The sequence below is a fragment of the Tripterygium wilfordii genome, chromosome 4 (assembly GCF_013401445.1).
Source record: "Tripterygium wilfordii isolate XIE 37 chromosome 4, ASM1340144v1, whole genome shotgun sequence".
In the NCBI taxonomy this organism is placed as follows: Eukaryota; Viridiplantae; Streptophyta; class Magnoliopsida; order Celastrales; family Celastraceae; genus Tripterygium; species Tripterygium wilfordii.
Genome location: NC_052235.1, coordinates 3,288,822 through 3,301,083, shown reverse-complemented (window position 1 = coordinate 3,301,083; position 12,262 = coordinate 3,288,822). Strand labels below are relative to the sequence as shown.

Sequence of the window (12,262 nt, the reverse complement as noted above, 5' to 3'; positions counted from 1 at the left end):
ACTCGCTTATACGGCGGGTTAATAATTAAATGCAATATTGATGTGGAAAATAAAGAGTTGAGCCTCTACCCAGCTTACACGATGCAATTTCAATTCTCCTGGTTCTGGAAATGGTTGTCATCTCATCTGTGCATCATGAACAGCGACAATCTCACTACTTTTAGACCAGTAATGCTCACACCAAAAATCAGCCATAAAAATCTGCAAGATTTTACAGGAAATAGATGGAAGACATGGCAAATCATCCACTTGGTATTAATGCATTTGTATATGTAAAACAAAAACTACCGAATTAAACTCTATGCAATTTCTCATTGAAAATCATATATAATCCATTCTACAGTTGCTCATCTAAAAAAAAATCATATATAATCCACCGATGAAGCATTCAGGATTTACAACATGGTGGCTCTCCGGGCATCCTCCATGAATCTTCATGAAGAGCAAAACTCAAAGACGCAAGGAAACATGCATATGCACTCATATCAACATTTGCCAGCCACTTTTTGATTCGAAGCCATGCATTTGTATATGTACCTTTCATCCAAATTAGATTAAATTTCCCCATCACGCAGCACCATGAACTCTGTAAACAAGCACGCATCCCAAAACGACATAATGAGTTTCATTCCTTTTCCACTTTCTCAAAATGTGCTGTAAAATTCTCATGTTATCATGCTCAAAAATAAATTGTAGTGTACCTTTGAAGATGCAAAGCATGTTCCAGAATCTCCGATGGCAGTAGCTTCAACCGTGGAGTTACACCATCACGGTAATGTGGGGGTGGCAAGACCCATAGATTCTGCAACTTCTCTAGCAGAAAGTTCGTCCGCTTGTTCCTTCATTTGAAATGAACACATACTTAGTGGAACAAAATGCTAAACACTCAAACATGCTCATGATACAGTAGATCTTTTAATTTAAATAAAACTTTGATGAGAAAGCTGCGTTGGATGTGCGGTAACACAATGAAGGATAGGATAACAAACAATTTTACTAGATTTAAGATGCAAGAAAATCATTAAGGTGATTTGAATTTGTACAACATAAAGATAATGGAGCAGTGGTGAGAAGAGTTGAAAAAATAAAGTAGAAAACAGGGAAAAAAGAGAGGAGGGAGATATGCCTAATGCCGTGAATTTTTCCTAACAATTGGCAACAAAAAAAACCACCAATATTCGTACCTGAAGGCGATGCAACAGGTACATCAAGAAGAGATGTACAAAGACCTGCAGATGATAACATTTCTCCAAATTAAAATGCTATTCTGCAAACCTCTGTCTCTATTTCACAGTTTTTTGAAATTAAAAATTTCTCATCCTAAAATTTTGAGACAAATTTGATTTCTTCTTACCAGATAGAAAAGCAGGGTGACTCGAGCAGTGGGATAGCGCCAAAGAAATCTTGTGGCCCGGACAGCCCCAGAATCTAATAATTTTGCAGCCTTCTGCAACTGCATAACAAGTGGTTGAATTTATAGAAAGAAGGTGGGGAAATAAGGGATTCTGGGAAGTAAGAAAAGAAAGCAAGGGTACCTGCATTCTTGCCCCGGCCATATGACGGTGATGCATGGGCAGAGGCCTGTTTACATAAAAAAGACAGCAACGTAAGGGAAAGTTAAGTCATGATATCTCCACTCAGTTGAAATAATGCTCAAATTACTTGAATTTTTCTTGAACCCAAGACTTCCCACTCCGATATCATGTTAAGATTATTACGTTGCCATTCAACCCAATAAGTTACTTATTGGGTTGGGGCATTTCACATTATTTATATATATTCTAACAATATTGACTTCAAAAAGACAAAGGTAGATAATAGTTTTGGGCTACAGAGTCCTTTCTAAAGATGAAAATTGAAGTTTTGTCATTCCTCAATCCTCACTCATCAGTTATGTTCTTGTTCACAAAATAACACTGCAATCCATCAATGTCTGTCCAGTGCATCAAAAATCACTATTTTATTTATCATGTGATGGTTTTCATGTAAAATCACATGATCATCCTAATAAACCCGAAACCTACTTTGTGCATTAATAAAATAGCCTTAAACTGAAGCATCTTTTCTGAACTAAGAATACATGTCAGGTGCTGCCTTTTGCACTTGGGTTGCAGAGACAGGTTACAAACGTGTTACTCCTCGGACTCTGATGGAGGAAAAAAATTTCAATCGTTACACAACAAATTCTGGCCTAAGATAGAGGCAGCAAAATTGACATGATTCAAAAAAAAATAGACATAGCATATGCAACTGAGCTGAATAGTAGACCAAAACCATCAAATGAAGCATTGTAAAATGCTTTAATTTAGCGAGAAAACAAGTAACATACTCAAGAGTCTTTATTTCAGTGTCTTCTTCCCAAGATGACGATGATACCCAACGAGAAGCTTTACTTCTTTCAGTGTCATCCTGTCGATATCACAGTAGCATAATATGAGGAAAGGAGGTGGGAACAGATGAAAATAATTGATCAAGCAGCAATATAGGTTGCCAACAGACTGACCTGTGCTTCTTGCAGACGCTTTAGTTCCTTCTCCAACTGAAACTCTGCTGCAGCCTTCTCACTAGCCATGGCTTCTAATTGTGTTTGCTTGTAGTACTACTCAATAGATGGATGCAATAGACAGATAGTCTAAGGCTAGATTATTGGATGCTAACTAATTTAGTGAATGAATGAGTTCGTATTCCTATTACCAGTAAATCTGTTAGTTCACGGTACCGTGTCTCAAGCTCCATATGCTCCTGTTGAACGCATCAGTAACCAGTAAGGAAATGAGTGAAGAGATATCCAAAGAAAAAGTTCTGATGCAATTTGGTGCAAGTACAATCACACCCATATGGTGCCATGATTTGATTGCTGTGCTATGGTAACACAAGTGACATAAACATAACTTTACAGTTTACACACTTATCTAACAAACCATCTGATTAACAAGAATTAAAAAAACACCAGAAAAAGGACTTGATTCATGTCAGTGAGCTTACATGACGTGAATAATGCTCAGCGTCCCTCTTCATGGCAGCCATTTCAACCCTCATCTTTTGTACTTCAGCCTACAATCAAACCAACAGATGAGCCCCAACAAAAAGACTTAAAGGCCTGCAAAGAATGCAATGCAAAATCTTCCATAAAGCTACTCTGGAATATCATCAAACTCTTCGGGGCATTATTTATGTGCAGTTTAAGAGGACAACAAAAAGAACAAAATATTCTGACAAGTTTTGCCATTGTTATGCAGCCAAAAGCAAATGAAGCTTGCCTCCAAAGAAGTAAGCTTGCTCTCAGCATCTCTCTGGCCCTGGCGCGCACGCTCCACTTCTTCCTGCCATGCCTGCATCTAAACATTCAAAGATTTACCCAATCTTCTAAATGTACCTAAAGATCTAATCAAGAGTTCTGCAGTTACAGTGTTCAAGTATTGGTAAACAGAAGTTGTAAGCTCAGCTCCAGCGCACATGCTAGGGAAGGTGTGGACTATGTCAATGTGGGTGCCTCAAGCATTTGTATATATATATTTTTTATAAGCCTCAAGCATTTGTATACAGGGAAACAAACAAATGTTATATAGGTTCTACACTTCTACAGAAGGAAAAATCATCGTTATTAAACATAAAAAATGTTATATAGAGTCTGCACAAGAAAAAATTCATCTTTCACAACATCAGAGGATATCAATCAGAAGCTGCACAACCAAGCTTCCTTCATGAGCCCCTAACAAATTTCTATCAGAAAGCCCAAACATTAAAAAAAATTGGAATTTCAGAGTTCTGAAAGTCAGCTACACTGCCTCACAATGATTACCTGAACCACTTGACTAGCCCCTTCAGTGGACTTTTTTTGTCCACGACGTGCCCGGGCCTCCATCTCTTGCAGTTCTTGATTTAAAGATGCACACTCTACCTGGAGCAAAAATTCTATCGATCAGCCAAAAAGCTTTAAAATTATTACGCTTTACAGAAATGCAAAATATATGAGGTTTAACAATGTTTTGATCTACCTCAAGCAGAGCAACCTTCTGCTCAAGTTCTGTTGCCTTTGCTGTTCTCTCGTCTGCGATTCGCTGAAAAGGAAATCAACCAGCATTCAGTGAACAAAGAAAATTCTGTTTGATCTTTTACATGTACAGTGTAATTCCACAAGTGGAATAACAGGTGTGCGTTTCCCTGCACCTACTAGGAAGAAAGAAATTCCACCAGCTTTGGCAGCATCACATTGATAATGTCAAATTCAGAACTTAGATGGCACATACAATTATGTTGATGTACGTGAAATTGTTAAAAAGCTACAGAGAAAAGGCGAATAGAGACTTCTACAGACAGTTCATCTAAGTCACAAACTTAAAAACATGGTACTGTGATATATTTGGTTGTTTTTATGCGAAACATCTATTGACCTAAAATCTGTCGTATTTTCAGAAGTGGTCATTAATCTCCTCTTTCAAGTGTCTTACCAAAGCCGAAATGCCAAGAGTACATTTTGTTTGGCAAAAATCTTCTAATTTTCATTTTCTAAAATTATTTTCATTTTCCAATATAAAACTACTCTTCATGAGAACAAACTCAAAAATTGAATTAAGCATGTTTCCACCTCACATTTCCCCTTCTTTTTGGAAAACAAAAAATTGTAGAACAAGCATACAATCAGCCGCTAATTTTGTACACTTCAGCTTGCACATGGAAGCCCGTGGAAAATGCTTCCTCTCAACTCAATCATACTACTTGCAATAAATTTTGCAGTAACCTTCATTTCGAAATCCTCCACAAAAGATGATAACCGTCTTTGATATGTGGAGTAACTTAGTACATGATGTCAGACATGAGACAACTCATATTCCCAAACATGGTTTCAATAATTTGAGACACAAATCTGATATGACAAATTGTCACCAGATAGTGAAGTTTTAAGCATGATAAACATCATTGTCGCCATTGTGAAGCCTTTATCCCAAAAAAATTTGGTGTCAGATACATAAGAAAAATTCATAGGGATGTACCATTAGGATTCTCTTTCACATCACAATAAACATATGCTTTTTAAAGTATTTCTCAATGCAATAAACATGACAGGTTCTTACATTACCTGGGTCCTAGCAAGTGCCGTGGACGCTTCAATTGCTCTGTGTTCCAGTCCCACTCCTCGTTCCATTGCTTCCTAATTTTCCAGATAGACGTAAGCGAATTATAAGAATACAATTAGAAATAAACGATGATCTAAATTCTAAAATTTTCAGGGTATAAACCTTTTTGGTGGCATTATGGGCAGCACGCTCATCCTCTGCTCTCCTCTCTGCAGAAGCCAGTTCCTCCCGAAGAGCCTGATGAATAAGGACTTTTGTTTCAAATTTTCAAAACAAAAACGGCATGTGGAAGCAGATGATGTGAAGCCAAGATAATATAATTGAACGTGACCAATTATTACCTGTATCATCCTCGTCTCCGTCAATTCCCTATTTCTCATAATAGACTCCATGTTCGCCTGTTGAATAGTAGTAAAATTTACCAAATACAGAAATGATTATTAGTAACAGGTCAGGTAAAGACCTCTCATGGACACTCCGTTGAAGAAATCAAAGATCCACAAATTAAATCCCTCGCCCTTACAACTTCTCAATACTAAACACATCACATACTGTTTCAAATCTTTCTATGCTATAACCCATTGAAACCCAAACACAACCATATCTTTCCCTTGCTACCAGATCCTCTTCCCATCAATCAACCTCGAATCTTAATTACAGGCCCATTCTGCTTCAGAATCTTACCCAAATTCAAAACCTTTTCCACTCTGAGGCTCTGAGCTCTAACATCTCTTTAGTCTTTACTACAATATGCTTTTTGATTGGCTTCTTTACTACGAGATTCAGCTCTAAAATCTAAATTGTGTTAAGCATTATAGAATCTTGGACCCTGTAGATCCAGGCAGCTAAAGTCCATAATTGAGGAATTGAGGTTGCATCTTCCCTCATATACTTAAGTAGAGGCCCCTTGTGACCGTTTTAGCGAGCTTCATTACATTACGGAAAAAAAAGATGAAGAAGAAGCCATTATACATTAAACCTATAAAATCATCCAGAAGCTAAATGTGACAGGCGAGTGAAAGAGTTAGAAAGCCAAGGCAACTACACAGCAAACAGTAAAATAATAGGTATAGAGATTTCAAAAATATTTTAAATATGGTCGCACAGCCATTTGACATCACTTTAGAAATGAAAATGCAGACTGCTCAGCAATCTTAGGAGACCAAATATTACGCACCAACAACTGAACAAGGGGAATACAACAAACCTGCAATGAAGACAAATTTCCCTCAGTTAATGTAGCCTGTCTCTTAAGTCCATCCATAGAATTGACAAGTGCCTCAATTTCTGCATTCTTTGCCGCCAAAGCATCGGCCATATTTGACTCTATTTTTGAAACCTCTTTCTTACATAAAGACAATTCTTGCTGCAGCTGCTTTATGTGGTCTTCATATGACTTGCTCAATTCCCGCTGTAAAGATAGCAATTTAATTAGTAAAACATCGCTTGGTTGAAATAGCATATAAGCTTAACTTACTGAATCCATAACGTGGAACCAATATTATTCACCTCTGCGGCAAGAAGTTCCTCCAGTTGTGCATTTTCAGATTTGTATTCTTGAAGACGGGACGAAAGTCCGGCACACGCCTGGGCAACAATTACAGAAAACATTAACAACAAATATAAACAAAAAGTGTTTAACTAAAAGGCATGAGACAGAGCTATCCCAGCTTCTGTTTGCAATAGGCCTATGTCGAATGAGATGCCAATCTCGTCAAGGTACCCTTCTCATCTGAGGTGACTTTTGGTCAAATGAATGAACTTCTTCTTTGCATGTGAGGTGGTGCTTCTTTCAAATCATGTGATTGAAGAAGGTGGAATCTCAAATATCATTGAGTTAGCTGTACGTTATGGATGAGCAGATCATCTCAAGAGGATGGAAAATAAAGAGTAAGCTATGCCCAAGGGGGGATATAATTTTTTATTTGATACATATCAACCCTTAGCAGATTAATGAAGCCAAAGTGTACAACAACTTAACCTACAAGGAGAGTACAAATAATACTGAATTCACTAGTAGCCAAATACTGAAAAGATTTTTCGCTCCTGGCATGATGTTCTTGCTAATCAAGAGAATGAAAAGTGGCAACCAGAGAGCAGCTCGTAAAAATTCTGCATTTTTATGCAAGTTGCCTTATTATCTCCCAATAGGAAAAATATAACATACAACTTGTTCTAAACAAACGCCTATATCAGTTAAGACAAGCACCAGGCTTTGAGCATACTGTTAAATCTTTCCCTCAGGCAGTTAGCAACAGCTTAAATCAATGCTTTGAATAAACTTTAACCAAACATAACACAATAAGAAGTTAAGAACTAACTACTTTCTAATAACTCTTAGATCTAATGTTTGGGCAGATATCACATTGTCAACAAAAAGAGTAGATCCTCCATATGGCAGGCATCTACTGGCCATCAGAAATACAATTCAAACGTGATTTTTTAATTATCTGCTTTCTCTAAACAGCACATTAGAGGATTTTCCCTCTCATCTTTGAAGAAGTAATTTTCTCCACTGAACATGCATAGTTATGGTTATTTAATACAGAAGAATGTCAAATAAGTAGTAATACCATATTAGCTACACATACAGACTACAGCAGTAATCAACTAGCTAATACACTGCATACAGTTTGTAGACAACTATCTATTCCCAAATAAGTGAAAGACAGGCCCCATAGATATTACAATAACAACAAATACTGACAGCTTTATACATCAGGAAACCAAGAAGATTATGAATATTATTTAATATTAGGGCTTACCCGAGCTAACCTTGCCTCTTTCGACTGACCAGTGACAACTGCAGTTTTAAGCAATCCTTGAGCCTACACGTCAAGTAAGAAACTAATCAGTGAAACTCTTAATAGCAGGCATAGCCGAAGGCTCAAGGCCCACATAAAAACTAAATTGATTTTATCTGCCAAAGTTTACCTCCTCAAGTTGGTCCTGTACTTTAGTAGGAGAACCATCAGCTTTATGCTCCTGTTTTTTCTTTTGACTGACAAGAGTTCCAATCTTATCACCGTCGTTTGGATGAACATTTTCATTAACAGGAAAATCAGTAACTAAGGAATGGGACTTGTCTTCATCAATTGTTGAAAGAACATCTGCATCCCCTGACTTGATATTTTGACCATCATCACTTGGATGAACTTCCGTGATAACCTCAATTTCTTTTGAAGGTAATGGCAAAGAATGATTATGTACAGCAACATCTGAAGCATTCTCATTACCATTAGGCATTGATGTGGCAGCATCAACGTCAGTAACAGTTGTAGGAGCTTCCACGTGGTCAGCATCATGCTTAACCATGTTGTCAGCTAGTGTGTCAGGTGATATAGTGCCGCGGGCATCTTTATCTGTGCTTAGTTTTGTATCACTAATTGTTCGAGTAACGGAGTTATCAGAAGGGGTCCCCTCCTTTTGAACTGAAAAATTGCCCCCATCTTTATCAGAGGTCTCGTGTGATGTTTGCAAATTGCTTTGCCCCAAAATAGTGTCAGTCCTTTTAGGAGATTCATTTGTGGCAAGCCTTTTCTGTGCCTGATAATAGCATATGTGCAAGTTCAATATTCCACTTGTAATTGGGATTAAGTTAATTAAGTATAAGGCTAGTAGTATGCTTGTAATACCTTTGCCTTCAACATTGCCCTCTTAGCTTGAGATCCTTGTCCATTAGATGCTTGGAATTTCACGAAGGAGACAAGTACAATAAGTAATAGATTCTTCAATCATAAAAAAATGACGAGGACATATAGTGGTGATGCCACAACCACAAGTAATCTACCATTTTCTGATAAACATATGCTAACACATGAATAGTGGTTAACTGAGACTTGATTAAGGTTTGTTATTTCATCAGAAACTCAAGCTCAAAGGATAAATTCTCTAAAAAGATGTAAATATTTCAATGTCCATTTGACATTACACAAAATTTCCGAAAGAACTCAATTCCCATGCATGAGGCAAGACATGTCTAATTCATACCTCAGATAAAAGGAAACATTAGTAAAAACTTTTATTGACTATCACAGTATAATTCCACCTACATTCTAGTTCAAAGTTTTAGATATTTAGTCCAAAACTACTTAATCTAGTTTCTAAGAATAATTCTTGAAACTTCAATGATTAACCAATGCTGATTGATCGGTTATTTAAAAGAAACTAACAACCTACTTAAGTTTTTAGCTTAGCAAATGTAAATAATCTAACATAATATTATTTCTCCAAAGTGGAGGAAGGTCCTAACGAACATCCAAAAATCTCCCACGATTACGAATCTCAATAATTTTCACCTCTAGGAAGTTGATTTATTGAAAATGACACATATCTAACTATCTCTATCATAGAACCATCAAAGCTGGACCACAATAACTTGTCAGTTTACCAGGAAGTGGGACTAACTACAAAAATAGTTTGGTTCCGCATACAGAAATCAGAGCATATGTTCCAGTTTGCACAGTGAGAACTACAGAAAACCTTCCAAGACAATAGAAGATCAATACCTGGTGACTGAGTATTGGATTGCTCCTCTGACAATTCGCTCACAACTAACTTTGCCCTTCGATCTACCACTTCAAACAAATCTAATCCAGAAGATAACAGAAATTTTAATTACAGGACTGAATTCAATACTAGTAGTATTTATATTAGAATCCTTTGCACCAAATATATGTCTTGCAGCAAAACTAAAACTTGATATATGTAAAGTTTCACTCAAATAACTTTTCCATGGCATTCCCTCTCATCACTAGTAGAAATTGTCAAAAATATCACTAACCACTTGTTTGATCACTACATTACAGTTTAACATTTAACCGGGGCGAAATTAGGACAGGTTCAACTTCCAATGTAAGCTTCATACTGGCATCGTAAATTATAAGCTAGGGATCAAACCCCGAAGTCTATTAACAAAATAGATACTATGTCATCCCGAGTTGAAATAAATTATACGCAATGAGATCCACACCTTCTGCCGCTCTGAGCCACGAAGCCATTGATAGGAATCAGAGAAATTTGTGCCCTAAAGACAAATCATCGGAGCTTCAATCCACAAATAGGAGAAAGTAACAGATATAGGAGACAACAATTCGGAGAATTAAAATGGAAACTCTGCTGGGGTGACCTATGAGCGATCAGAAGCCCAGAGTCTCTGCAGATTATTAGATCGGTCTCGTTCAGTTTTGTACCGGTTCTTTGAGAAGGTTCAAAACGCACCGTTTCGAGGCTGAGCTTGAGGTTGAGGAGCTGTAAATTGAGAAAGCAATGGGGAAAGTAGAAAATTATTGGGCCTGAATGAACACGTAGTAGCAGAAACTCAAGATCCAAAGGCCCAAGCCCTGGCCTGGTTTTACTGAACCAAATACTTCCTTTTTTAGGTCTGAGTTTGGGCTTTAGCTTAGGTGGGTAGGCCCATCATCAGCTACAATAATTGTTTCTCTCCTTTCTTTAATCTTTATTTTTGAAGGGAAAAAGGAAAGGTCTGTCAATATTTCTTTGGTTTGACGCTTTTGACCGTAATAACTGTAGTGTAGATATATCATACATGGCGCAATAAAGAAGAGTTTGAGGAGTTTGGCGTAATAAGCCATGTGGGTTGAGATTCTTTGTCCCATTCCCGCCCCTCACAAGCCTCGAATTGGGGAAAATCCGCACGGGTCGGAGCGGATCAGGGCGAGGCGGGCACAAATTGTCATCCCTATTCATCTTCTTCAAAAATGCGTTTGTTGACATGGAATGTTATTCATCTCCTTCGAAAACGCATTGTTGATGGTAAGAGATTGAATATATCTAATCATCTAGACATGCTAACAATTATGGCGTAATAACTGATATTAATGTCATGATTTAAATGCGGTAGGTGGGATGTGAGTAGATAATGGTAAAGGAGTTAAAGAGTTGATGACCATTGTGAAGAAGACATGCATGCACGCAAGTTAAATACATAGGAATTGAACCATTTGTCTTGGCATTTTTTTAGTATGGTCTTCACAACCACAGTTTTTTAATTAAAGAAAACGATGGACATTTCAATAATAAAGTAAAAAAAAGATAAAAACCACCACCAAACCAAACCATCCAGGCTCCTTAATTTTGAGAGAACTTTATTGGGCATCAACTATAAAGCATTTGAGTAAGAGTAAAAGCCAAAAGCCTTGATTTTGTTTCATATGCTTGCTTTTCTACTTTTGCCTTCAAAAGCTATTAAAGTCGCATCCAATTATTATATATAATTAATCCCACAAAACCTAAACGTGAAGCCCATTGTTATATATTTTGTTTTGAGCATAGGGCACTTTGTTAGGCAGTTGAATTAACTTGCATATATGATTGAATCTCGAGATGATAAGTGGGGTTCATTGTTTTGGGTCTCACATGTTTCAAATCAATGGTGTAAACATATACTTTTATTTTACACTCTTACATTAAGACTCTTATGTGAAAATTCTTCATATATATATATATCATTTTCACATCCAATCTCTACTCTTCACGTAAATTAATTCAACTGGAGTTTGCTCAATTAGGTGTGAAAAAGCAAAGCAATATATAAAAGAATAATTTATTTACTCCCATGCACATGTATTGTATTTGAAGCTAATTATTGGGTCCAAATTTAATGTGATTAGAATTTATCAAATGATTGCAAGCATAATTTTCCGTGATATTTTAAAAAAAATTAATTGCAAGCAAACACACATTAAGATTATTATATGTTGTTGCTACTTTGCTGGTGGTTGAAGAAACTTTAATTTGGTGAATCTCGATCAAGAATAATATTCTATACATGCACACAAGACATCGATCTCTTGACACCCCAAATGCACAATCTTTTTTAATGTAACAACTTTAGTTTCTGCCTTTCCTTCATCATTGGATGACCTTCTAACTACGTAAATCGAAACATAACCACTGGAAGAAGAAAAAAAATCCCACATTGAAAGCAAAACCAAGTTAGAAAACTATTCTCTTCTTTATTCCCATCCAAACCAAATTAAATCAACAAGGCCAAAGGAAAATATAGAATTTACATGAATTTTTGCATCAACTAAGTACTTGAGATTTAAGTAGCCTTCGCATATAATTTTTTTTTAGTAACGTGAAACATATCCAACTATCTGTCTGACAATTAATTGGTAAATCCCGTATCATACGAAAGACCTTGCAACCCTCATGGACCA

The 12,262-nt window shown here is 36.7% G+C and overlaps 1 protein-coding gene across 2 annotated transcripts; it reads right to left on the bottom strand.

Moving 5' to 3' along the window:
• Window positions 1-209: 209 nt before the first annotated feature.
• Window positions 210-10,281, bottom strand: LOC119997483 (golgin candidate 1). Of its 2 annotated transcripts, none has more exons than XM_038844544.1 (22): window positions 10,051-10,281; window positions 9,587-9,667; window positions 8,714-8,763; window positions 8,013-8,624; window positions 7,844-7,906; window positions 6,588-6,665; window positions 6,286-6,489; window positions 5,420-5,476; window positions 5,241-5,315; window positions 5,081-5,152; window positions 3,999-4,061; window positions 3,803-3,901; window positions 3,261-3,332; window positions 2,986-3,054; window positions 2,695-2,742; window positions 2,504-2,599; window positions 2,330-2,409; window positions 1,536-1,581; window positions 1,355-1,453; window positions 1,185-1,229; window positions 702-839; window positions 210-586 (listed from the first exon to the last, which is right to left on the bottom strand). In XM_038844544.1, the coding sequence occupies exons 1-21, from the start codon at window positions 10,076-10,078 to the stop codon at window positions 768-770; spliced, it is 2,109 nt and encodes a 702-aa protein (XP_038700472.1). In that variant the 5' UTR covers window positions 10,079-10,281; the 3' UTR covers window positions 210-586; window positions 702-767. The 2 variants fall into 2 exon arrangements, with proteins under 2 accessions (XP_038700472.1, XP_038700471.1); XM_038844543.1 differs by having other exon boundaries at window positions 3,261-3,338; window positions 10,051-10,280.
• Between the last annotated feature and the right edge of the window lie 1,981 nt (window positions 10,282-12,262).